Genomic DNA, 27,102 nt, shown 5'->3' with positions numbered 1-27,102 from the left:
ACACTGTGCCACCTCCCACCACCGAGAAACACACGCTGGGAAGCCGGAGGATTCTCCCCCAATATAAAATAAAAGCAAATTACTGCGGACGCTGGAATCTGAAACCAATAGAGAAAATGCTGGAAAATCTCAGCAGGTCTGGCAGCATCTGTAAGGAGAGAAAAGAGCTGACGTTTTGAGTCCAGATGACCCTTTGTCAAAGCTTTGACAAAGGGCCATCTGGACTCGAAACGTCAGCTCTTTTCTCTCCTTACAGATGCTGCCAGACCTGCTGAGATTTTCCAGCATTTTCGCTTTTGGTCCCCCAATATAAGTGACATTTTCAGCTATCCAGTGAGCAAACAGCTCAGACATGTTTCTGAGCTCCTCAATACCATAAGACTGCTATCATCTATCTGACCCTTCATAAATAGACCTGAAAATTATGTGCTGATTAATCCCTTATGCATGGTTGGTGCCTTGACGTTTATATAGCAAATAAGCTCAATGATTAATTTTATAAGAACACAACATCTCCCACTAAAATTCAGTTAGCACACTTACCACGTAGAGTTCTCACCAATAGCTCAATTTTATTCATTCGTGGGACATGCTGGCCAGCATTTATTGCCCATCCCTGGATGCCCTTGGAGAGCAGTTCAGAGTCAACCACATTGCTGTGGGTCTGGAGTCACATGTAGGCCAGACCAGGCAAGGACGGCAGATTTCCTTCCCTAAAGTACATTAGTGAACCAGATGGGTTCACTAATCGACAATGGCTTCATGGTCATCAGCAAATTCTTAATTCCAGATATTTTTAATTGAATTCAATTCCACCAACTGCCATGGCGGGATTCAAACCTGGGCCCCGAGAACATTAGCTGAATTTCTGGATTCATAGTCTAGCAATAATGCCACGAGGCCATTGCTTCAATGGATCAAGATCACTTCCCAAAATGGAACTGAGCCATACATACATCCAGTTCTGTTAGCTGATCTCACTCAGGTGGCTATCACAGCGCTACCTTTCACATTGATTCCAGAGCAGAAAAGGAATGATCTCGGCTTCCCATTCCTGACGGTTATTCAGCGAGTTGTGGTGGACATGAACATCAGGCGAGTACATCATGGGACTCAGCCCTGGTTATATGCTGTGCTGACACTACAGGTTCACACTTGACGAATGGTTACTTGGCTAAGTTATAAGTTATTAAACCAGCCTCCCATCCATTGACTCTGTCTACACTTCCCGATGCCTCGGCAAAGCAGCCAGCATAATTAAGGACCCCACGCATCCCGGACATTCTCTCTTCCACCTTCTTCCTTCGGGGAAAAGGTACAAAAGTCTGAGGTCACGTACCAACTGACTGAAGAACAGCTTCTTCGCTGCTGCTGTTAGACTTTTGAATGGACCTAACTTGCATTAAGTTGATCTTTCTCTACACCCTAGCTATGACTGTAACACTACATTCTGCACTCTCTCGTTCCCTTCTCTATGAACCATAGGTTTTGCCTGTATAGCGCACAACAATACTTTTCACTGTATGTTAATACATGTGACAATAATAAATCAAATCAAATCAAATCCCACTTCTGAGTCACAATGTTGCGGATTCAAGTCCCACTCCCAAAATTTGAGCACAAAAACCAAGCCTGGTATTCCGATACTAAGGAAGTGCCTGTTTGGGATGAGATGTTAATCCGAGATCCTGTTTTACATCCATTCAAGGTGGATGTAGAAGATCCCATAGGGATTTCCTTTTCTAACACTTGTGCTCTCAGGGCTCCGTTACATGAGCAGAACAGTTAAGAATAAGTAAAGGGGGCACTCAACAGAATGGATACCTCAGTATCATCGTATTAACTCAACCTTATTACAATTATGTTGCTTTTCCCTGAGGCTCACTCTGCCTGGTTGATGCTCTGTAACTAAAAAGCTGAAACAAGAAATGATTTTATTCAGAACTTCCATCTCACTGAGGAGGCTTCAGGCCAATCAATATCCAACAACCTGCTCTGAAAGCTCTGCTCACGTTTTGACAGCTGTGGCAAATTTCAGCCCAGCAGCTGAGGCAATCACAGCATTCTAGAACAATCGACAATATTGTAAATACAACACCACACAATATTCTAAAAACAAATCAATTTGCCCCATCTTCACACGTTAGTAGATCTTTTAAAAAATGCTGAGCACCAAGTTCTCCGTACTCGCTGGCAGCAGCAGGGGGACATGCGAGACTGGAGAATTCCTGCCACTGTTTATAGACAAACAAACAAGGGCCCACCTCCATTGGTGCAGTAACGGTGTTCAGAAGGAAACACATTGGGTTGGACTTCCTGGCCCTTCTTGCCGGTGGGATCTTCCAGTCTCACTGGAATTGACCCCGCTGCCAGCCATGTAAATTGCCATTGACTTTGGCGGGACTGGAAAATCCTCCTGGCAGCCAATGGCGAGCCGCCACTGCTACAGCACAATCTGCTGTGGGAGGGGAAGAATTTCAGCCATTGCATTTCTTTCCAAATGGGGTGACACAGTGGCACAGTGGTTAGCGCTGCTGCCTCTCAGCGTCAGGGACCCGGGTTCAATTCCGGCCTTGGGTCACTGTCTGTGTGGAGTTTGCACGTTCTTCCCCTGTCTGCGTGGTTTTCCTCCGGGTGCTCCGGTTTCCTCCCACATTCCAAAGATGTGCGGGTTAGGATGACTGGTCATTCTATATTGCCCCTTAGTATCAGGGGATTAGCAGGGTAAATATGTGGGGTTACGGGGATTTGGCTTGTGTGGGATTGCTGTCGGTGCAGGTCCAATGGGCCAAATGGCCTCCTTCTGCACTCTAGGGATTCTAGGAGCTGGCAGCAGGAGAGAAGGAAAGGATAGAGAAAGTAAACCAACGGCAAATCCTTCATCTAACCTCATCCACACCATCACCTGTATGAGAACGTAGTGTTGTACTGGGCTCTGCTGCATACATCTACAAGGTCAGTGAAGACACAATGTCTTCGTGCAGTTTAATCTTCAGAGGGATTGGCCCATGCTGTTGAGGGACACCGGGTGCCTGATCAGGAGGGTCCTCTGACCTCACCCACAGGGAAGCCACCATAGTATATCTAGCCCATGTGGTGAATGCCGTGTCCAAGCTACAATGGCGATGGGATGAGGCCCTTAATTGACCACTTAAGGGCCTCAATTGACCTCTGGGTGGGAAGGCTGTGCTCGGCCTTCCCTGCCCCTGACCTCATCAGGGGCGTTTGGGAAGGCGATGGATGGGCTCTCCATCTCATGCATTCGCACCTCATGATGTGCCTCCAACCCATTATCCAGCCCGCTCTTGGGTTGGAACTAAATTCCCCCCATCAGATGCAGCACAAACTGGATTTTCTGGGCCACTCTACTCCTGCATTTTCAAAATATTACAAATCCCTCATGTTACCCATGGCAACAGATCAAAGGTTAAAATTTGTTTAACAATTCTAGCCTAAAATAGCATTACGTCGACTGCAAAGCATGAAGGAGGCTGGGATAGAGAATAATATCACACAAAGTATGCCAATTAAGCAAAGGGAAATTTCAAATACACCTGATTAAAGGGGCAAACCTGAGCTTCAATTTGCAAAGATCAATAGAAGTAAGTTCATGGTGTGGGGAGGTGATGGCCTAGTGGTATTACTGCTAGACTATTAATCCAGAAACTCAGCTAATGTTCTGGGGACCCAGGTTCGAATCCCACCACGGCAGATGAATTTTGAATTCAATAAAGACATTCTGGAATTAAGAACGTATTGATGACCACAAAATCATTGTTGACTGTCAGGAAGACCCATCTGATTCACTAATGTCCCTTAGGGAAGGAAATCTGCCATCCTTACCTGGCCCACATGTGACTCCAGAGCCATAGCAATGCGGTTGACTCTCAACTGCCCTCGGGGAACTAGGGATGGGCAATAAATGCTGGTAAGCCAGAATTACCCTTGTCCCACAAATTAATTAAAAAATAAAGCTCCCTCCAAATACATCTTGGACATCAAGTAGATTTGCACTTTATCACAACTTGGGTCATTTTTTCCCAAAAATTATGATTCGAGGAGAAGTTTGAATTGTGCGTCTTGACTGTACCATGACTGAATCTTGCCAGCCACATTCAGTTGAACTTGGGCTGGCTGTGTTTTCGGTTAGGATTTGGGCTGAATTTCAATGAAAGTCTAGCCCCAGGTCCTGGTTCCTGACCTTCAGACCACCTGCTTTATGTAGAACTATAAAAATAACACCACGTGGGGGGGAGAGGGGTGGGGGGGAGGAGCTTTGGTTCAGTATCTGTGTCAGTACTTCGAGTGGGGCTTGTTATTGTAATCCTATTTCTGCCCTTCCTTTTTATTCTATACGATCACAGTTGTTCCTTATTCATTCAGAAAACCTGAGGCCGCATCCTGGGTGATGAAAGCTGTGTATTGCAGAGCGGTTCTAGTTGTGGACCATTTTGGAATTCTAGTTACATTTCCTTCAGTAAATACACCTTTGACTCTGATAAAGTATCATTTTAGTTGTAACTCTACACCAATTAGCATGATTTGCAGTTATGAAGGTAGTTGTAAATGACATAGGCCCTCATCCATTTCAGGAAAGACAGTCTAATGGCCATATATACACTGGTGCCTCATACAAAGTTAAATTGGTTTGGGTTATGCACAATGAAATAAAATTAACAATAATGGAATATTTTCTTCTGCATTTTTGAAGCAATTTTGGCAACATGCCAATCCCAGTCCAAGATAGCTTATCGAACTACTCTTGCTAGTGTAATAAGTCTGCGGAGACTGAAGTCTCTTTACCAAAATCCCTTGATTTACAAACTCTAACAGCAATACACAGAGTGCTCACAGTTAGCAGTCTACCTCCGGGGGTATCAGAGGAACTGACACTCACGGTTCAGTACAGGGCAAAGACTCCCTGATTGGCCCATCAATTGGATCCTTAATCAGGGAGTTCATACTCCAATAGGCCAACATCAGTGGCCTGACTGAAACCATTAGAGCTAGCGAAGAGATATGCTCACATTTCCATTTATCACCCTTTCCCCACAGGGAAATACTAAACTTCTAGTTCACTAACTCACTGCCCCAATTCCCTAAATGACATGGCTCAGGGAGACGGACTGAATGGTCAGGGCTGCCACTAACCTCTGGGACATTCCCCCCCGTCCTCCCCTCCACTTGTGGAAAGCTGAGAATGTAACTCCATAGCTAAGGACCTACTGCAATGTCCTAGATAGAGACTTACCCTCAATTGGTGCCAATATAACTCTGGAATGGTCATATGCAATCACATTGGCGTAGCGGTTCTTGGGTTTGTTAACCTCCATGTTTGAGTGCTCCCATGTGAACTGCTGGCCGGGGTCGATTGACTGGCAGGTTGGAGTCAAAGTGGGGGGGAGGGAAGGTAAAAGAAAGAGAGAGAAAGACATTATTTGTGGTTCTTTTGACCAAATCCGTTCAAATTGTGCTTCATCACATCATCGATACAAAACATTCAGTCTCACATTCTTCAACGCAGCATTCATTTACAGACCAGCACGATTTGTTTCAATTCTTTATTGCTTTTCTATTCTTTTTCCCAGGGTGGAAGAGTCAATTACTAGGGGGCACAGGATAAAGGTGCGAGGGGCAAGGTTTAAAGGAAATGTACGAGGCAAGTTTTCTTTTACACAGAGGGTGGTGGGTGCCTGGAACTCGCTGCCGGGGGAGGTAGTGGAAGCAGATACAATAGCGACTTTTAAGGGGCTTCTTGACAAATACATGAATAGGATGGGAATAGAGGGATACGGTCCCCGGAAGGGTAGGGGGTTTTAGTTCAGCTGGGCAGCATGGTCGGTGCAGGCTTGGAGGGCCTGTTCCTGTGCTGTAATTTTCTTTGTTCTTTGTTTCTCAGTTTGTTTTGGTTATCAGTGGCCTATTTTCTATCTCTCCCAGTTTTTATCTCCAGGCTGCCGACTCATTTTGCAATGTCGTTCCAAGTCAAAGTCCAGCCCATGACTTGAGAGCAGATACAAAGAGCTGCTTTGTGGGAGCGGAGCTTCCACCTCCGTGCTGTGTTACCCGATATGGACGCACTGACACTCAGCCGCAGCAGCATTGTGACGAGGTCCTTGAACTACTGAGGTGAATCAGTCCATGTAACTGTGGGAAGTGTCTGTGTTAGACATACACAGATATAAACATAAACAGATTGTGTCAGCTGGAGCCTGGTATCATATCACACTAATGTGTAGGAAGTCACTGGCAAAGGGGCAACCTACCACAAAAATACTCAACGTACCGCTCCCAATCCTTCTCATTAAATTGGCCCACAGGCGTATGTTTGGACTATAATTGGGAATTACATCGTTCTTCAAAGAGCAAGTTAAATGATTACAATCTGCAGCTAGAGGTAGAAAATGTCAGTTATCTAATGTTAAATGCTTGGCACTGTTAGCCTTTTAAAAGAAATTTATACAGACGAAAAATCTTATAATCTTACAGCAGCACAGAAAGGAACCATGCAGCCTGTGGTGCCTGTATCAGCCCTTTAAAATAACTGTCCAGTTTATGCCTGGGCCCAAGCCTGTCCCTCATGGCAGAGTGGTAATGTTGGTGGACGAGTAACCCAGAGACCCAGGGTTAATGCTCTTGGGACACAGGGTGGGATTTTCCACACCCTCTCTGCTGTATGTTTCACAGCAGCGGAGGTGGCCTGCCATTGGCCTTCTGGTTGGACCTGCCGTTGGATCTTCTGGTCCTGTCATTGCCAACATGGTTTCCCAATGTATGGACCATCCCCCCCCCCCACTTCACTGCCGGGAAACCCGCGACGGATGTTCGCTGCTGGCGGGACTGGAAGATCCCATCAGCAGGAACAGTTGGAAAATTCTGGCACTGGTTTCAAATCCCACCACGGCAGCTAGATTCAATTAACAAATCTGGAACTGAAGGCTACCAACGGTGAACATGAAACTACCATCGATTGTTGTAATAAAGCCCATTTGGATCATTCATGTCCCTTTGGGGAAGGAAATCTGTCATCCTTACTCGGTCTGACCTACATGTGACTCCACACCCTCAGCAAAGCGATTGACTCTTAACTGCCCTCTGAAATGGCCTAGCGAGCCACTCAGTTCAAGGGCAATTAGAACCATAGAATCCCTACAGCACAGGAGGAGGCCATTAGGGATGGGAATAAATGCTGGCCTTGCCAGTGACACTCACATCTTATTAAAGAAACACAAAATACATGGCCAATTACAGTTTGAAAGTTCCTGAGAAATCTGATTCTCTATTCTTTCAGGCAGGGTATTCCAGACCATAATAACACTTGGTGTAAAAGAATTTCCCGTCCAGTGTTCTTGCTGGTTATTTTCCCCCTCCTTGCTCCATCAAAACCCCTCATGATCTGTATGAAGGACAGCAAAATTTTAACTGAACAATCGCAAGCCTTTTGTTTCAACTTTCTAATTCCTGAATGTTGTATTTATGAAAATAACGCAGGGTGAGGGCTGAGAAATTTCCGATTTTAAGGCACTCCCGGTTAGCGTACGGTTAGGTGCAGAATGAAACTGCTCGATCCAGACCCAACAATATATCTCAGCTCCAAGTCTGGGAAGACCACCCTTTTCCATGTTGCTATGACATATGGTCCATGCCCCAAGTCAACCAGTTTGTGACATCTCCACATGACATTGACAAATGGGGTACAGTTTTCTGGTGCTGAATGAACCCCACTAAAAGCTGACTCGAGATTGCTGAAACACCTTAGGGACAGACCTCAAGCTTTTAATGTTTTTTTCTGTTGTAATCACAGCTTTATATTGGTCGGATCTGCTTTGTACCTCCTCAATTCTAATCACTTTACCATTGGCAGCCATGCCCACAGCTATCTAGGCCCTACGTTCTGGAATTCCCTCCCTAATACTCTCCACTCTTCCATTCTTCCTTAAGGTCCTCCTCGCAACCTCTTTATTTAACTCAACTTATGGCATCTGTGTTAGTCTTGACTTATGTGACCCTGTGTCTACTTACTTTTGCTTTGTAAGGTTCCTGTAAAAAACTTTTGGAGATATTAATACGTTAAAGGCATTAGATAAATGTAAGCTGTTATTGTTGTTGAGGTTGCATGGCTTCTTCCCAGAGAACAGGCAATGGTCTCACAGGAGAAGCTAGCTGGTCCTCTGGCCTGACTCCCCAGTCTGCAGGGAGACACTGCACCTCCACTCCCTTCAGCACTGATCCAGAGCTCTCAGAACTGTCAGGAAAAGTAGGTTGGGCCCTCTCTGACAACACGTGCCAAAGCTGAGCATCACCACAACAGTCCCTCCTCTCTGCTTTTATCTGTGTTGGACAGAATGAGAAGAATCCATGGAAAATATTTTACCTTTTTTTTCTATGTTTCTATTAGGTAGGTCTAGAAGGTAGGGATGTGTTCGGCACAACTTGTGGGCCGAAGGGCCTGTTTGTGCTGTAGTTTTTCTATGTTTCTATGTTCCTAATTTCCTAGTCATGGAGCTTCGGGGAATAGAAGGAAATCGCTTGGTTCACTGTCCCTGTGACAGCTCCCTGAAAGAACTATCTATTCATTTCTGTTTTCTGTTCTTCCTCTTTCTCCTAATCTGTTAGTTAAATAATTACAATCTGCAGCTAGATGTGGAAGAAGTTAATTACCTAATGTTAAATGCTTGGCACTATTAGCCTCTTAAAAGCGATTCATACAAAGCTGGAAGCATAGAATCATACAATCTCACAGCACAGAAGGAGCCATGCATCCTGTGGTGCAGAGTTATCAAATAACTATTTCCTTCCAATTCGCTTTTCATTCTGTTTCCCCCAGTGTTTGCATCCTAAAACACACACACACACAGGCACCTTTCACCACAGGCCGCAACTCAGGTATCAGAAGCAGGAACCTTTGCCAAATACTTCCCTATTACAACATTCAACTTAGGGAATGGAAGCTGGACACTTGTGGCCTGTACGAGTCATCATTACATCACTGCAAAGCCATTGGGGGTTCCCACAGTGAGATCACTTGTGGCCAAGTTACATCAAAACTCGAGTGTTGCTGAAATATATACATGCTGTCGAAGCTTTTTGGCAGCCTTGCTGGGCAACAGACAAACCCTCGTTCATTCCCCAGGGCAATGTCTTGACCAGTCAGTCACCTTGCCTGGTTTAAACTTAAACAAAGCTTGGCAGTTAACTGTCAATTATTAGAAAGCTAGTGCCTTTTCCATGGCAACGCCTCTACCAGAGTCCACTTCCCAACCAATCAGCTCAAGTAGGATAAATTGCTGTTTCCTTTACAATTTGGTATTCTTCCGAATTTTTTGATTCGTTCATGGGAGGTGGACATCGCTGGCTGGGTCAGCATTTATTATGTGGAGATGCCGGCGTTGGGCTGGGGTAAACACAGTAAGAGTTTTAACAACACCGGGTTAAAGTCCAACAGGTTTATTTGGTAGCAAATGCCATTAGCTTTCGGAGCGCTGCTCCTTTGTCAGATGGAGTGGATATCTGCTCTCAAACAGGGCACACAGAGACACAAAATCAAGTTACAGAATACTGATTAGAATGTGAATCTTTACAGCTAATCAAGGCTTAAAGATACAGACAATGTGAGTGGAGACACATTGACACTCACATTGACACTCACATTGTCTGTATCTCTAAGACTTGATTAGCTGTAAAGATTCACATTCTAACCAGTATTCTGTAACTTGAGTTTGTGTCTCTGTGTGCCCTATTTGAGAGCAGATATCCACTCCATCTGACAAAGGAGCAGCGCTCCGAAAGCTAATGGCATTTGCTACCAAATAAACCTGTTGGACTTTAACTCAGCATTTATTGCCCATCCCTGAAGAAATTTAAGAATCAACCACAGTGCTGTGGGTCTGGAGTCACCTGTAGACTCCAGGGAAGTCTAGATTCCCTTTCCTAAAGGACATTAGTGAACCAGGTGGGTTTTTGCGACAATCGGCAATGTTTCATGGTCATCAATGGCGGCACGGTAGCACAGTGGTTAGCACTGCTGCTTTACAGCTCCAGGGACCTGGGTTCGATTCCCGGCTTGGGTCACTGTCTGTGTGGAGTTTGCACATTCTCCTCGTGTCTGCGTGGGTTTCCTCCAGGTGCTCTGGTTTCCTCCCACAGTCCAAAGATGTGCGGGTTAGGTTGATTGGCCATGCCAAAATTGCCCTTAGTGTCCTGGGATGCGTAGGTTAGAGGGATTAGTGGGTAAATATGTAAGGGTATGGGGATAGGGCCTGGGTGGGATTGTGGTCGGTGCAGACTCGATGGGCCGAATGGCCTCTTTCTGTGCTGTAGGGATTCTAAGATCATTGGACTTTTAATTCCAGATTTTTATTGAATTCAAATTTCACCATCTCCCATGGTGGGATTTGAACCTGGGTCCCCTGAGCATTACCCTGGGTCTCTGGGTTACTCATCCAGTGACAATACCACGATGCCATGGCCTTCCCATTGTCCCATTCCCATGCAAGATGAGAAGCTCCAGCAGCGACACTCATGTGATTGTTACTTGATTTGGAAGATAAATTATGCTTTACCTCATACTCCTGCGAAAACTTCAGATTGTCGTTTGCTTTCAGGTGTTCTGTATGGTCGGCCAGCTCTGCAATGGGGATGGGCGGATGGCTTATCATGCCTATGAAAGGACAGAACAGAGTGATATCACTTTTTAAAAAAAACACAAGACAACAGCACAGCAATTCACGTCAATTCAATCAGCAGTCCTGTATGGAAAGGCTGGAATGAGAATAGAGGAGGATCATGTGTGTTTAGAACATTACACCATCAGGGCTTGAAATTTGTTACACAATAAATGGCAGTGAACCCATCTTTCATTAAGGGAAACATGCCGGAATCCACTCAGTACAGCTTCTCACTTATTTCCCTAAAGTTCTGGGATCTGCCTTCAATCATTCTCCTTTCCACATTGACATGTTGGATCACCCCCTCATCAGTTTCTATAACTATTGCCACATTTTGCCTTTCTGATTCCTTCTCCCCTCCACCCCCCCCCCCTCCCCCCCGCTTCAGGAAAGGCAAGGGGCACCAACCTTTCTCGTTCGAGGTTTCCAACTACCATCAAACATGTAGGAGTAAAACTAACTGGTCTTCTAACCCTGGGGTTTGCAGGTTGTTATAATCAAGAGTCAAACATGATTCAAGAAGGTTGGAACTTTTTAGAATAACCATTTTTGAATAAAGGTGCCTGATCATGTCCTTCATCGGGTTTCTATTCACACTTGGGGCGTGATTTTCCAGCCCTTTCTGCCGGCTGTTCCTTCCGGTCCTGTCGAAGGTGGCTCCCGCCGGGGCCAGTCATAAAAAAAACGACATAGACCACAGCATGACCAGAAGATCCAGCCGGCAACCAATGGTGAGCCGCCGGCGGAAAACACGCCGCGGGGGGTGACTGACTTTTTAGAGTTCTATCCAAAAATGTCTTCCTTCTGCAACATCAAACCAAATGCAATACTAATTGTGTTTAAGACACAATGTCGACAGGTCCTGTTTGGGTGACTGACTCTACTCAATGAGCTGTTTTTCTTTAATTGGCTCATTCGTGTCTTCCTGTTGGTAGATTTTTGATCAGTCAGGGAACCAACACAATGTGTGGCAGACAGAAAAGGGAGTTGAGGCCACAATCAGTTCAGCCGTGATCTTACTGAATGGTGAAGCAGGCCTGAGGTTGAGGGGCTGAATAGCCAGTTCCTGCTTCTAATTCTTGTGTTTAATTGACCATCGAGTCAACTCAGCTCCCTCTTCATCCACCAATGTGAGATCAGCAGCAATAGCAGAGCAGTGAAGCTGCCAACTCAGTGGGGATCGGGGGGAATTCAATAAACGATTTAATCGAGGGGCAAATTGGGGGAGCGCTTGGCTGTGGGATATTGGGATGTGGTTTTGAAACTCTTAGTCAGCCGAATTCTCATTGTGAAGCCATGGGTAGTCTTCAAGCTCAGACCAAGGCCACTGGAGGGGAGAAGAACTTCAGCGGGTTGTTACTGAGCTTCAGTCATACTCAGTCAAGGGATCAATGTAGGATTGGCATCATTGATGACACGACAATGGGTTGGGCCTCAGAAGATTGGCAGAGGCAGCAGGAAAGGAAGGAACCAATAACAATTTCGGGAGGGAGACATCCTGAGGAAAACAATCATTAGTGTGCACCGAGGACGTGCATGATTGCTATGTGTCAAACATCTCAATTCCCAAAGACATTGAGAACATCCATTTGCTTTCAGCCTAGTATCTGCAGTAGTGACACATACCTGAGCAACCTGTCAGATGTAGTGTGCCAGTCTGTTTGTAGCTCTCCTTGGAGATTAACTGACCTGGGGGCAGGGGGGGGGGGGGCATTCTTTGCATCTAACATGCTGAAAAAGACCCTGATGGCCACTGAGCACATTTGAGTGAACTGGGCCCAGACTGAATTCGAGGTATGTCAAGGTTATTCTCCAGTCAGGAAATTCTGACTTGTTGGCATTGGTATTTACAAGCTGCATGAAGTCAGGAATGTCAAGGCGATTGAGTTCCTATTTACCACGTAATATTGTGCTGCTAAATTTGTCACAGATTCATGTTGAATGCCATCACTGATAACTTGAAATGGATAACCTGCAGAATGAGGACAGACACCTGCCCCTTATCCTTTCCCGATGCTGACAGCCTTGCTGTCCATTGGGGTAGACAAGGCCTTTCATTCTGAGGTACAAGTGACAATACTGCGCTGCCATTGTCTCCCAACATTCCAATTGATGCTTGTGCTTCTCTGGATTCCTCCTTCCTCCACCCCCTCTCCTTCCCCAATCTTGTATCAGGCTTCCCGCAGAAGCGAGGGTTCCGAAAGGGAATTACAGGCCCACTTGCGGAGATGGTGGATAGAGTTTTTCTGATTGCTATGGAGAATTTCAAGCCCTGTTACAGAATCAGCAGAGTTGGATCATTTGAAGCAGACAGTATGGATATTAAAATCCAGGCAGCACAGAGATGAGAAGCAAGCATGAAATCATCATCAGTTTTTGTGGTGGGCCATCATTACAGTTAGCTATGCTGCAAAGGGAAAAGAGTGGAAATGTGTCACAAAACACCAATATAGACTGGAGAGAGGGAAGCCTTGCGGCTGTGTTTGGGTCCATCACCCAATAATTTCCACGCACTCCCCCAGTTTATGATGTGCGCACAACATTAAAGAAGCTGCCTCTCGTTTTGCTCTTTCCCTCCACTGGGTTCCTTGTTGTCAATAATTGCCTGAGAGGGAGGGGCGGGAGTGTGGGGAGGGGGAGTGGGGGAGGGGGCGAGGGGGAGGGGAGGGGGTTAGTGTATGTGGTGGTGGGTGGGACTGGTTGTGTTCCTACATTGCAGTTTTCCTTCCCTCACCTCACAGACCTTTGGAACGTTGAACTCCCCAGTCGAGACCTCATTAAAAGCCTCAGTGAAGCTTTACTCGGTCTGGCTTGGGTGCCATTGTGCCGCTATTAAAACTACCAGGCCCTGAAAACGCTCACTCTTTTAATGATTTCTCCACTCCGCCCTTTTGACCTAACGGGTGCAATCTAACCGGCCGTTCACACCACGGTCCTTCCACAGCGAAGACGGAGAATTTGGTGGCCGGCCAAATCTCCATTCACTGCGTCGGTGTGAACGGTGGCAAGATTCCGACCAATATGTCTTCGCCCCATCCAGTTCTTGAAGGTGCTGACTTCTACTGGGCTATAACTCTATTGATGACAATGGTCCCCTCTCCACTCCCTGCTACTTCACTGTGGCACGGTTCCTGTGCAAAACCTGTCTATGTGAGGCAGAAGGCCATTCAACCAGGAAGTCATCAATGACTTCTCTCACGGTCAAAGAGCTTCCAGGAGGATTCCGTTTGCAGGCGGAGCTGGATTCTTTCTCCCCCGGGCGGCTCCAGATTCTTGGAGCACACCGACTAATCAGGGCTCAAGCAGGGGGACTTGAGGAGGTCCGCCCTACAACGGGTGATATTTTACAAACAACCCAAGGCTCCACAATTCATTCATCACGGGCAGGTTAGGGAATTAGTGGGGTAAATGTGTGGGATAGGGTGGGGGTCTGGTTCTACCACACCATCTATATGGTGACACATTGATGCTAACACCATTGCAATCTCTGCCACCCACCCTGACATAGGATGGGCATGCGTGGAGGCAGAGGGTTTAGTTGCCCTGGTTAAAGGGGGGGAACACTGGCCACCCTTCCTGCTGGCAGAGAGAGTGCTTGTGTGTGTTTGATGTTGAGTGAGAAGGGAGCTCAGCAGTGACGCCGGCTTGCGGTTGAATACACTGGTCACACACTGCCTGTCAGAGGCTCCGCCATGAATTATGGTGACTGCAGTGAAGCAGCGTGTTGACCCAAACGGTCCATAGCTTCACCCAAGGATGTTGTGAAAGGTGCGGTGTGGAGCCCAGTTTACATTACTGTCAGTGTGATATATGCACAGACTGATGGTGCTTCATCCTCTGGCCTTCCCCCACTCTTCCAGTATCTGCTGCGCGTTTCAAAAAGGGACGATCGATGCTCACAAAGAAAAAAGGCCTCAAATCTCACAGATGAACTGGCGTGGAACTGGAAATGTCAATGCGGTGCAGCGAGAGGTATATGTTTGAGACTTAGCTGACAACCTGCTGTGCACCTATCCTGTGCTACGCCTGAGCTGGGAGTGTTTGATTGATGCTGACAATAGATTTAGGAAAAATTGAGCTTACAAAAAAAAAATACATTTCATCCCGCAGCAGGGGTATTCTTCAGCAGGTGGGCGAGAACTCCCAAACAATCCACACAATAATGAGTTAATGCATCTGTGACTTAAAAAAGCTCAGTGGCACTTAGGCGCGCAGCTGAGTCCAATGCATCACTGAGGTGGATGGATATCGAAAGGTTGAATCTCGCAGAAGCCAGATTCATTTCCATTTATATTACATTCTACTTCATCCCACAAATGCTGCTAAAGTCTGCAGTGTTACCTATGCTAATTATACCTCGCTGCAGACCAACTTTTCTCTTTATTCGTAAGGTGTTGGACTTGTCTCTTGGAGCAACGGAAGATCAGGAGCTGAGCAGTGTCGGGGATGACTATAATGTTACCCAGAGAGCTCCAAAAAAAAACAACGCATTGTCAAAACAGGTGTGTCGACGTGTCAGCATTTAAAGAAACAAAGCTCCATCGCCTACAAGACCAGGATCCTTCCAAAGGGATGACAAAGGGAGCACGGCTCCAGGTTGATGGGCAGAATGGAAAAGGGAAGGGTGTTTCTTTTTTCATGTTCATGCCTGCATTCCCAACCCAGTCTGACATCGCCATCTCCGAAGTCTGCCACTGCGCTTGAGTTGCACTGATCGCCGCCTTATTGAGTGGTGCTCACTCGCCAACCCTGCACTTACGGTGCGGCCAACAGCAATTGTGCAATGTTACTGTGCAGCACTGAGCCATGTGATAAGATGCTGGCAAACGCAACATCTTTTTTGAACTATAGAGCAAGACTGGAGTTAAAAGAAAGCAACACGGTGGCACGGTGGTGAACACTGCTGCCTCACGGCGCCAGGGACCCGGGTTCAATTCCTGCCTTGGGTCACTGTCTGTGTGGAGTTTGTATATTCTCCCCGTGTCTGCATGGGTTTCCTCCGGGTGCTCCAGTTTCCTCCCACAGTCCAAAAATGTGCGGATTAGGTTGATTGACCGTTCTAAATTGCCCCTTAGCGTCAGGGAGACTAGCAGGGTAAATACCTGGGTTAAGTGGATGGTTGGAATTGTTGTCAGTGCAAGCTCTATGGGCCAAATGGCCTCTTTCTGCACTGTTGGGATTCTATGATTGAATATATAAAAGATAAATTCTACCCCCTTTCGATTACAGACTAACAGCCTACCGGTGCTAGCAATGTGTAACTTAGCTCTTTTGAGTCACCTTGTCTTCCAGTCGAAACCCAGTTCTAATAGATTTAGGCCTGTCTGGATCAGCATGTTATCTGAATTTCAGAGAAATATAAGATCTCACACCACAGGAGGAGGCCATTTGGCCTGCCGTAGTTGGAGCTGGCTCCTTGAAAGTGCTGTTGTGCTGAGTCCCATATCCTTGTCTATTGTTTGTTAACTCCTCACCCTCAAGTAACTGCTCAACTTCCTTTCAAAATTATTGATGGAATAGCCGAGCTCATCTTTTCAGATTGAGTATTTCAGATCCTGGCAACTCTCAATGAAAAATTTCTCCCTCTAGATCTTTTTCCAATGATTTAGAATTCATGACCTTTAGTTATTGATCCATTCTGCTGAGGGAATCCATTTTCCCTATATCCTCTGTATCAAACCTTTCATTATCTTGAAAACCTTTATTCGGTCATCTTTTCACATTCTCTGTTCCAAGAAGAACAGTCAAAACTTTTTCTGCCTCTCTTTATAACTGAAGCCCGTCATCCCTGGTAACCGCCTGGTAAACCTCCTCTCTACATCTTCCATGGGCAGTACATCCTTCCTGAAGTGTGGTGCCCAAATTATCCATAGAATCCCTACAGTGCAGAAGGAGGCCATTTGGCCCATCGATTCTGCACCGACTCTCCGACACAGCATCCCACCCAGGCCCTATTCCCGTAACCCCAGATAATTACCCTGTTAATCTACCTAATTACACATCTTTGGACAGTGTGAGGAAACCCATGCGGACACGGGGAGAACGTGCAGACTCCACATAGACATTCATCCAAGGCCAGAATTGAACCTGGGTCCCTGGAGCTGTGAAGCAGCAGTGCTAACCAGTGTTCCACCGTGCCGCCCACATAATACCACTAGGCCATCTCCTCTCCAAAACTGTCATTTATAAAATTCTAGCATGATCTCCATTCTATTCCTCTATTTATAAACCCAAGTGATTCATATGCTGATTCTACTTGCCCTGCCAACTGTAAGGATTTGTGTATTTTCACACTAAGCTGCCTATGATGATCTACATTTTTCAAAATTGTGCCATTTATAGTATACAGACTTTCTAAAAGAGTTTCCTCAAAGTGCATCGCTTGATTTGGCACTGAAATCCATCTGCCATTGTTCTGCCCATTTCACACCCTTTCCGTGTCACTCTAAAGCCCAGAACTATCCTCATCGCTACCTTCTACCCAACCAGGCTTTGTATCATCTGTAAACTTTATAATGCTGCTCCCTACACTTGAGTCTACAGTTGATCAAAGAAAATGGTAATGGACCCAAAACAATCCCTCTGTGAACACCTCTGCAAATCTACAAAACATCATTCCATCTTTTGTTTCCTGTCACAGTGTTAATTTTGTGTCCACACCGTCCCTTTAATTTAATCCTCTTAATAGCTACCGTGTGGAACTTAGCTGAATATCTTCTGGAAGTCCAGATATACAGTATCTGCTGCCCGACCCTGCTACACCTCAGGCGCAATTCTCCCAAAACATTTCTAAATGTTGTCCGCGGTGGGAAACCCGGTGAGATTCCCGCTGGGAGGCTCGGTGTGATTCAGATCTCAGTTCAATTACACTTAGACATTACTTTAAGTGGGAATTTAAAGATGACAGCAAGACTGGCTCCTCAGAGGTCAGGGCTCCCTTTTCATCTCCAAGTTACAGTGAAGGACCGCTTGTTCCGCCTGTGCCACCCCTCCCACAAACATCGTGATCCCCCCTTAGACACGGTGCATACCCTCGACCCCGGAGGGTCAACCTCCCCTCAGTCAATAAATGTTCGGGTCATCCCGCGCTCCCTCTCCTGCACCCACACCACGCAGCATGAGAGTGACCCGCCTGCCATCCCTTCCAATGAGCGGTACCTCACTATGGGGCTGCATTGGCCACACTAAATTGCCTCTTAGTGTCCAGGGATGCGTAGGTTAGAGGGATGAGCGGGGTTAATGTGTATGCACCGTGTCTAAGGGGGGATCACGATGTTTGTGGGAGGGGTGGCACAGGCGGAACAAGCGGTCCTTCACTGTAACTTGGAGATGAAAAGGATTTATTACAGATAAACCCTAAAGACCCTAAAGACCCTGTCCCTTGCCAGTGCCACCCTGGCAACCTGACAGTTTGAAACTAGCAATGCCAACCTGGCACTGCCGGGGCAATAGAAACATAGAAACATAGAAAAACTACAGCACAAAACAGGCCCTTCGGCCCCACAAGTTGTGCCGAACATATCCCTATCCCCGTAAGCTCACACATTAACCCCGCTCATCCCTCTAACCTACGCATCCCTGGACACTAAGAGGCAATTTAGTGTGGCCAATGCACCTAACCCGCAGACCGGGAGGAAACCGGAGCACCCGGAGGAATCCCATGCAGACACGGGGAGAACGTGCAAACCCCACACAGAAAAAGACCCAAGCTGGGAATCGAACCTGGGTCCCTGGTGCTGTGAGGCAGCAGTGCTATCCATTGTGCCACCGTATCGCCCGTAATGTATCGACTGCGGCATTGATTAGAAACATAGAAAAACTACAGCACAAAACAGGCCCTTCAGCCCCACAAGTTGGGCCAAACATATCCCTACCTTTTAGACCTACCTATAACCCTCCATCCTATTAAGTCCCATGTACTCATCCAGGAGTCTCTTAAAAGACCTTATTGAGTTTGCCTCCACCACCACTGATGGCAGCCAATTCCACTCGCCCACCACCCTCTGTGTGAAAAACTTCCCCCTAACATTTCCCCTGTACCTACCCCCCAGCACCTTAAACCTGTGTCCTCTCGTAGCAGCCATTTCCACCCTGGGAAAAAGCCTTTGAGAGTCCACCCGATCTATGCGGGCACTGCCCAGCCATCTCCACAACTATCCAGGGGCCTCAATGGCCTCCGAGCCCCCCCCCCCCCCCCGACATGGCTGTCCCGACTGGACTCTGTTTCTGTTTGCCATAAGCGATTCGCGTTGGGTTTCCGCTGTGCCCGGTGAATTGCAGGAGCTCAGAGAATCCAGCTCCAAGCTAATAAGTATTTAAATATGCTAATCTCCCCCACCCCTCCCACACTGGGGCTGAACCAGATTACACTGGGGTCCGGAACTAATTGGGGGGCCCGGAACAAATGGTTCCTTCCACACGATGTTCCAGCCCAGTGTAATCTGCGCATGAGCGCACGGGCTGAAGAATCACAGACTCATTAAAGCAATTCTGTCAAGTTAGTCAGATGTGATTATCTGTAATAAATCCACCCCTCCATTACCCCATGCCTTTTTAATGAAAGCTTATTTTGCCCCGATAATGATTTTCACCAACTTCCTCCTCATGCCCCTTCCATCTTTCTTGAATGTAATTTAATCTGAAATGATTTTTGTATATTTGCTGATTTTATGTAAAATCACTTTGCAATATTATTAAGCTGGGTTACTACTTAGTCCTTAACTATGTTGTTGGGGTGCGAAAAGGGGTCCAAAGATATGCGAGATAGGTTGATTGGCTGTGATAAATTGACCCTAGTGTCAGGGGGATTAGCAGGGTGAATATGTAGGGCTAGGGCCTGGGTAGGATTGTGGTCGGTGCAGACTCAGTGGGCCGAATAGCCCCCTTCTGCACTGTAGGGATTCTATGATTCTGTGAAAAAGCCCTGTATGATTGGTTTGTTGGTGGCAACTGTGCTTTGTGTGTACCTAGTCAGGGGGTCTGAAAGGGGGAAGCGAAAGAGAGAGGAGCAGGAAATGAAATGGTCCTGAGGTTTTTAGTTTGGACGCAATCACTGGAATGGACAGAAATTGTACTCTAATTCGTGCGAGTTTTGACAAGTGTTTTTTCCCCCCCCTTGGGTTCCTGCTCGGAGTATCACATAAGAAAGTACTAGGTCATGTAGCCCTTTGAGCTTGTTCCTCCATTCAAATAAGATCGCAGCTGATCGGACTGTAGCCTCCACTCTCCTGCCTGTACTCCACAATCATTGTTTCCTTGTAGGTCAAAGTCTGTCTAACTCAGTCTTGACTTTATTCTCTGTGGAAGAAGACTCTAAAGATTAATGACCCTTTGAGAGAAGAAATTCCATCCTAAATGAGACACCTTTATTCTAAAGCTGTACCCCCGAGTTGTAGGTTCCCCAATGAGGGGAAACATTGTCTCAGCATCTACCCTGTCGAACCACCTCAGAATCTTATATTATAAGATCACCTCTCATTCCTCTAAACTCCAATGAGGGTGGCACAGTGGTTAGTTCTGCTACCTCATAGCGCCAGGGACCTGGGTTCGATTCCAGCATCAGGTGACTGTCCCTGTGGAGTTTGTACATTTCCCCCGTGTCTGCGTGCGTTTCCTCCGGGTGCGCCGGTTTCCTCCCGGGGTCTAGGGATGTGCAGGTTAGGTGGATTGGTCATGGGAAATTGCCCCTTCATGTCCAAAGATGTGTAGATTAGGTGGATTAGCTATGGTAAATGTGCAGGGTTATGGGGATAGAACGGAGGACAGGGGGATGCGGGGAGGCGTGGGGGGCGGGGCTGGGTAAGATGTTCTTTTGGAAGGTTGGTGCAGACTCAATGGGCCGAATAGCCTCATTCTGCACTGTAGGGATTCTATGGAGTATAGGCTCAACTTAGTCAACGTAATCACTGTACGCAGAATCTGTCGTGAACCAGTGAGCACCATTTTCGAACATAACTTTTAATAATTTTTAAAAATTACATTTCTTGATTTACTTAAGAGTGGCAACCTCGCAGAGTTTCAAAATAGGTTTATCGCAAAAAATAAGCATTTTTAATCAGTGTCCAATCCACCGCCAGTGAATAATCTGATCTGAAAAACTATAACTGAAAATGATGTTGAAAAACTGCACACAGCCAGTTCGCCATCAATAGTAACACCATTTCCTTCATCTAATTTTTAAAATTCAAAAGCTTTTAAAACATGCCTTTTGCAGTTCATTTGTCTATAAATAAATTTAATTTTAAGAATCTTCTCAAGCAAATTAGCGCAATTAACAGAAACTCAAAGGATTAATTTAGAATCATCGAATCCCTACAGTGCAGAAGGAGGCCATTTGGCCCATCAAGCCTGCACTGACAACTCTCCCACCCAGGCCCGATTCTTATAACGCCATGTATTCACCCTAGTTAGTCCCCCTGACACTAAGGGGCAATTTAGCATGGCCAATCAACCTAACCCGCATATCTTCGGACTGTGGGACGAAACCGGAGCACCCGGAGGAAACCCACGCAGACACGGGGAGAACGTGCAGACTCCACACAGACAGTGACCCAAGCTGGGAATTGAACCTGAGTCCCTGGCACTCATGAGGCAGCAGTGCTAACCATTGTGCCACTGTGCTGCCCATTAATTTTGGGGGAGCGGCTGGGTATGTGGACAAGGCCTGTATCTAGTAAGATTCTTTTTAAAACTAGTGCAACATTTTGCAAAGGAACGCAGAATCTCGACTTGTGCAAGACATGGTCAGAAGTTCCATTGCCTTTTGCATCAGCTTGGTTGATTTCAGATGAACTGCCGTGAAGTGAACACAGTGCAATGTCACGGAACTATGGGTCTGTTGTAAAGCAAGACTTTCTATGGCAGGAGAAAGGGCCTCCTGTTTAACCTAGTGTTTCCCTGCTGGTGAAATCTGAATCAGAATGACTACATCACCTTCAACAGGAGATTACGTGGAAGGATGGGGAGAAAAAATGTTTTATTTAATGAAAGGAGTGGGTTGAGGATTGATTGGGGCACGGCGGAAAACTGCAATCATCCTTTTCCAGCACTGGCAGCCCTTTGAAATCGTTGAGGAAGCACCTCCAGTGTGTTCATTTATACTGATTTAGAACAAGATGGCAGACAGAATCTGCTCCAGCAATCCAGCGGGAGAGAGGGAGAGAGAGAGAGAGAGAGGGAGAAGGAGGGAGAGAGAGAGAGAGAGAGGGAGAGAGAGAGGGGGAGAGAGAGAGAGGGAGGGAGAGGGAGAGGGAGAGAGAGAGAGGGAGAGAGAGGAAGGGAGGGAGAGAGAGGGAGGGAGGGAGGGGGAGGGAGGGTGGGGGAGGGAGGGGAGGGAGGGGGGGGAGGGAGGGAGGGGGGGAGGGAGGGAGGGGGAGGGGGGAGGGAGGGAGGGGGAGGGGGGAGGGAGGGAGGGAGGGGGAGGGGGGGAGGGAGGGGGAGGGGGGAGGGAGGGGGAGGGAGGGGGAGGGGGGAGGGAGGGAGGGGGAGGGAGGGAGGGAGGGAGAGGGGGGAGAGAGAGGGGGAGAGAGGGGGAGAGAGAGGGAGAGGGGAGAGAGAGGGAGAGAGAGAGGGGGAGAGAGAGAGAGAGAGGGAGAGAGAAAGAGAGAGAGAGGGAGAGGGAGAGAGAGAGAGATTTTTGGGGTCGGACAGAGGAGGCGGGAGAGAGGAAGGTAGAGGGAGGGGAAGAGAGAGGGGGGGAGGGGGAAGAGAGAGGGGGGGAGGGGGAAGAGAGAGGGGGGAGGGGGAAGCGGGAGAAAGAGAGAGAGAGGGAGAGAAGGGACCGAGAGAAAGGGAGGGGAGAGAGAGAGAGGGAGAGGGAAGGAGAGAGGGAGGGAGAGAAGGGAGAGAAAAGGGAGGAGAGAGAGAGAGGGTGGGAACAGAGAAGGAGAGAGAGGGAGGGAGAGAGAGGGAGGGGGAGAGTGGTGACATCTGGAGAAGAAATGTGCCATGGGTCAGAGGTTACGTGCAAGTAATGAAGTGTGAGAATGTAACATTCTCACAGGTCAGGGGTCAGCTTCATTTTCTGAATCCAAATCAACCGGAGGTGGGGGCAAAAAGGAAATCAAACAGGAAATCTCCCGAAAAGCGAAGGACCATTCTGTGTGTGTGCGTGTGTCTGTGTGTGTGTCTGTCTGTGTGTGTGTGTCTGTGTGTGCGTGTGTCTGTGTGTGTCTGTGTGTTGGAGGGGGGAGGGGGAGTTGGGGGCAAAGGGCATTTTCCTGCCCCCCCGCCCCCGCCCCAACTCCCCCTCCCCGCACATCCCTGAGTTAATGGCGGAAACTAAGCGGTGAGCGATAAACCCATTGGCAGTGGGCCGAAGTCTGGCACCTGGAATCTGACCCTCCGGGGTGGGGAATACACCCCCCTCTCGCCGGCCTTACTGCCCACCTTCCCGTAACACCCTAAAGACCGCATGACCACCAGGTGAAACTGATGAAGCCACAAATCGGCAGACAACCCTGGGCTGGAAAGGGTTAACATTTGGAAACAAACAGTTCAAAGGCATGCAAAAAAGTGTGAGGAGCTAAGTAGCTTAGCCAATGAGCAGCCAGGAGCCTCGAGAGAGAGAGAGAGAGAGAGAAACACAGATTAAAAAATACACAAAGAGGTGGATAAGGAACAGATTATACATATATATATAAATATAAATCCATATCTATATATATAATATATTAAAAACAAAACATAACATAAGTCAACAAAACAATAGGCATAAAATGCAAGTGGGAACTAACTTGCAAATTCGGGTTCACTGAGGGGGCTGCTGACAACAGATTCTGTGAAAAAGAAACATCAGCACGTGAACACACTCAAACCTACAGGTTGGCAGAATGCAACTCAAGGGGGGAAGAGAACAGAAAAATAAAACAGGAACTCAAACAAACAAACAAATGCATGAGTAAACAGTCAGACTCCAATCAGGCCCTCTGAAAGAACTCAACCATTTGTTACAGCGTCCTTACCTCTTGTTCTCCTCTCCGGTAACCCACTTTGGTTCAAAGCATAGCCGTTGTCATGGCACCCATGAGGGACCCGCCTGAAATGCCGGGTTAGGTGGGTGGGGGGGGGGGGGGTAACCCCCGGTTATGCGAGGGCAGGCTACCCTAGAATGACTATGACATCAGCTGATCCGGGGGGGGGCAAGGGTTTCGGCAAGAGATTGGGTTCGTGAGTGGTCAAATGGCAGGACAGAGCGGGGGGGGGGGGGGGGGGGCAATCAGGCACTCAATACTCGAGCTGTGTTGTGAGGTGGAGGTGCCGGCTTCGGACTGGGGTGGGGCACACCGAGAAGTCTCACAAACCACCAGGTTAAAGTCCGATGGGTTTATTCGGAATCGCGAGCTCTCGGAGCGCTGTTCCTTCGCCTGAGGAAGGGGCAGCCGCCCTGATAGCTCATGATTCCGAATAGACCTGTTGGGACTTTAACCTGGTGTTTGTGAGACTTCTTACCTCGCCCTCTTACAAAAGCTCTATTCTCCCTCCACAGAAGTTGTCAGACCTGCTGAGATTTTTCTGTTTTTGTTTCAGGTTCCAGCATCGGCAGTAATTTGCTTTGAGACTCTGTGAATGCTTCCTTCTCCTAACCTGAACCCTACACGGGGTTGACAATTCTGGTTGTAGGTAACCCTGGAGGAGGCATCACACCTCAACTGGCCTCAGCAGTTCAGAAACCATTTAAAAAAAAATCCTTGATCGAATATTTTTGTAATTAATTAAACAAAATGTAAACACACGCACTGTTTACAGTGTCCTGGAGATTAATCTTTAACTCCTCCTGGAGTTGCTGGGATCACCCTGGACAGTTGGTAATCCTTTGTCAATCTCATCCATTTTCTCTCTTCCTTTGTTGAAGATGTTGACTCTTCCTGCGACGCAAGGCCTCGGACATCAAAAGCCTTCTAGTACCTCGCCGCATGAATCTTAATTGAGGGCTGAAGGGAAGTTGGCCCAGAGGGCGTCATAATCCTGGCCTTTTTAAATGGCCTCGTCTCCATATTTTCTCATCAGGTCTCACAGTGTAGTGATGAGGTGCAGGATCGCTGGCTGATTTCCTGTTCTCTAACCGAGGGACAATGGAGCCAATTGTAGCACTTTCCGTGTAGCCTGTCTCAGAACATCCAGCTTAGCAGGAAGCAGGGATTGAACCCCTGGGACTGGGCCAGCCTTTGCTGCTGCCTGGGGTTTGTGCAACACCCACGATCTAGTTCGATAACTCAGGAGCAGGGATAAAACCAGAGGGACCAACCGACCACTTGCACTGCTGCACATTCAAACAGGATATACAAGCACACAAGTTACAGGTGAGCCGCCGAATTGTATCACCGTATCTGGGTCACCTCCAACCCCACCTCACATTAACTGCACCTTCAGGTGACCCGGATGCAAGCCTAAGTCAACTTCTCCCTGAAGTTGGATCCTCTGTCATGTGTTCCAGAAGAAACCATGTATTGTAGATGGGGTGACTGACTCAGCCGCCCTGTTTACAGGAAGTGTTATCACCAATTCCATTGTTAGGGATCAAGCGATATGGGGGGGGTGGGTAGAAGGGGGGGATCAGGATATTGAATCTGATGACCAGCCATGACCATAATGAATGGTGGAGCAGGCTCGAAGGGTCGAATGGCCCACTCCTCCATCTAGTTTCAATGTTTCTTGGCTAGCTTGGATCTAATCGCCAGATCTGGAGAAATGTTTAGTTACACCCAGGTAAATCCAGCTGAAGTTCTGTTGTGAAGCCTGGAAACAGTGATCAACTGCTGAATTCCTTGCCATTCAGTGTGCATGTAATGGCAGATAGGCCATTGACTAATGAAGCACAATCAAAGCCTGTTGGCTTTGAGGGAAGGACTTGGAGGCTTTGGAGAGAGTACAGAGGAGGTTTACCAGGATGTTGCCTGGTATGGAGGGGCTTAGTTATGAGGAGAGATTGGGTAAACTGGGGTTGTTCTCCCTGGAAAGACGGAGAATGAAGGGAGACTTAATAGAGGTGTATAAAATTATGAAAGGCATAGATAGGGTGAACGGTGGGAAGCTTTTCCCCAGGTCGGTGGTGACGTTCACGAGGGGTCATAGGTTCAAGGTGAAGGGGGGGAGGTTTAACACAGATATCAGAAGGACATATTTTACACAGAGGGTGGTGGGGGCCTGGAATGCGCTGACAGGCAAGGTGGTGGAGGCGGACACACTGGGAACGTTTAAGACTTATCTAGACAGCCATATGAACGGAGTGGGAATGGAGGGATACAAAAGAATGGTCTAGTTTGGACCAGGGAGTGGCACGGGCTTGGAGGGCCGAAGGGCCTGTTCCTGTGCTGTATTGTTCTTTGTTCTTTGAATATTTGGTCGTCTGTTATATAATTTACCCATTCAAGGCCTTTGACAAGGTCCCTCATGGCAGGCTGATACAAAAGTTGGAGTCACGCGGAATCCGTAGTGAGCTGGTAAGATGAATATAGAACTGCCTTGGTCAGAGAAGACAGAGAGTAGTGGTGGAAGGGTGTTTTTCTGATTGGATGTCTGTGATCAGTGGTGCTCCGCAGGGATCAATACTGCCACCCCTGTTTGTAATAAATGATTTGGAGGAGAATGCAGGTGGACTGATTGGTAAGTTTGCGGATGACACAAAGATTAGAGGAGCTGAGGATAGTGAGGAGGATTACCAGAGGATACAGCAAGATATAGATAGGCTGGAGACTTGGATGGAAGAAATGGGCAGATGGAATTTAATCTGGAAAAATGCGAAGTGATGCATTTTGGAAGAGCTATTGCAGGAGAGAAGTATAAAGTAAATGGTAGAACTCTTAGAAGTATTAACATACAGAGGGATCTAGACGTACAGGTCCACAGTTCCCTGAAAGTGAGTGGATAATGTGGTCAAGATGATGTTTGGCATGTTTGCCTCCATCGATCGGGGCCTAGAGTATAAAAATTGGCAAGTCATGTTGCAACATTTGGAATATGGTGCACAGTTCTGGTCATCACACTACCAGAACGATGTGGAGGCTTTGGAAGGGTAGAGAAAAAGTTTCCTGGTTTGTAAACCAGAGAGTGGACAAACTTTGAATGTCAGAGGCTGAGGGGCGACCTGCCAGAAGTTTACGAAATTATGAAAGGCGAGGATAGAATGGATAATCAAAGTCTTTTTCCCAGGGCAGAAATATCAATTACTGGGGGGCAGAAATATCAATTACTGGGGGACACGGGTTTAAGGTAAAAAGGAGAAAGTTTAAAGGAGATGTGAGAGGCAAGTTTTTTTTACACAGATGGTGGTAAGTGCCTGGAATGCGCTGCCAGAAGAGCTGGGAAAAGTAGATACAACAGCAATGTTTAAGAGGCATCTTGACAGATACATGAATATGAAGACACACGACAGCGCAGAGTCGCTGAGCAGAGACTGATAGCCAAGTTGCGCACACATGAGGACGGCCTAAACCGG

The 27,102-nt window shown here is 47.2% G+C and overlaps 1 protein-coding gene across 1 annotated transcript in view; it reads right to left on the bottom strand.

Moving 5' to 3' along the window:
* LOC144479463 (receptor-type tyrosine-protein phosphatase delta-like) overlaps positions 1–27,102 on the bottom strand; it is a 526,436-nt gene that overhangs the window by 92,993 nt on the left and 406,341 nt on the right. The window contains exons 26-28 of the mRNA XM_078198154.1: positions 23,402–23,443; positions 10,563–10,660; positions 5,252–5,375 (exon numbers count right to left, since the gene is read on the bottom strand). Of these exons, the coding sequence (XP_078054280.1) occupies positions 5,252–5,375; positions 10,563–10,660; positions 23,402–23,443 (264 nt within the window). The remainder of the gene's footprint in view (positions 1–5,251; positions 5,376–10,562; positions 10,661–23,401; positions 23,444–27,102) is intronic.

Source organism: Mustelus asterias, chromosome 26 (genome assembly GCF_964213995.1).
Source record: "Mustelus asterias chromosome 26, sMusAst1.hap1.1, whole genome shotgun sequence".
Lineage (NCBI taxonomy): Eukaryota > Metazoa > Chordata > Chondrichthyes > Carcharhiniformes > Triakidae > Mustelus > Mustelus asterias.
This window is presented reverse-complemented; position numbering and strand designations above follow the sequence as displayed.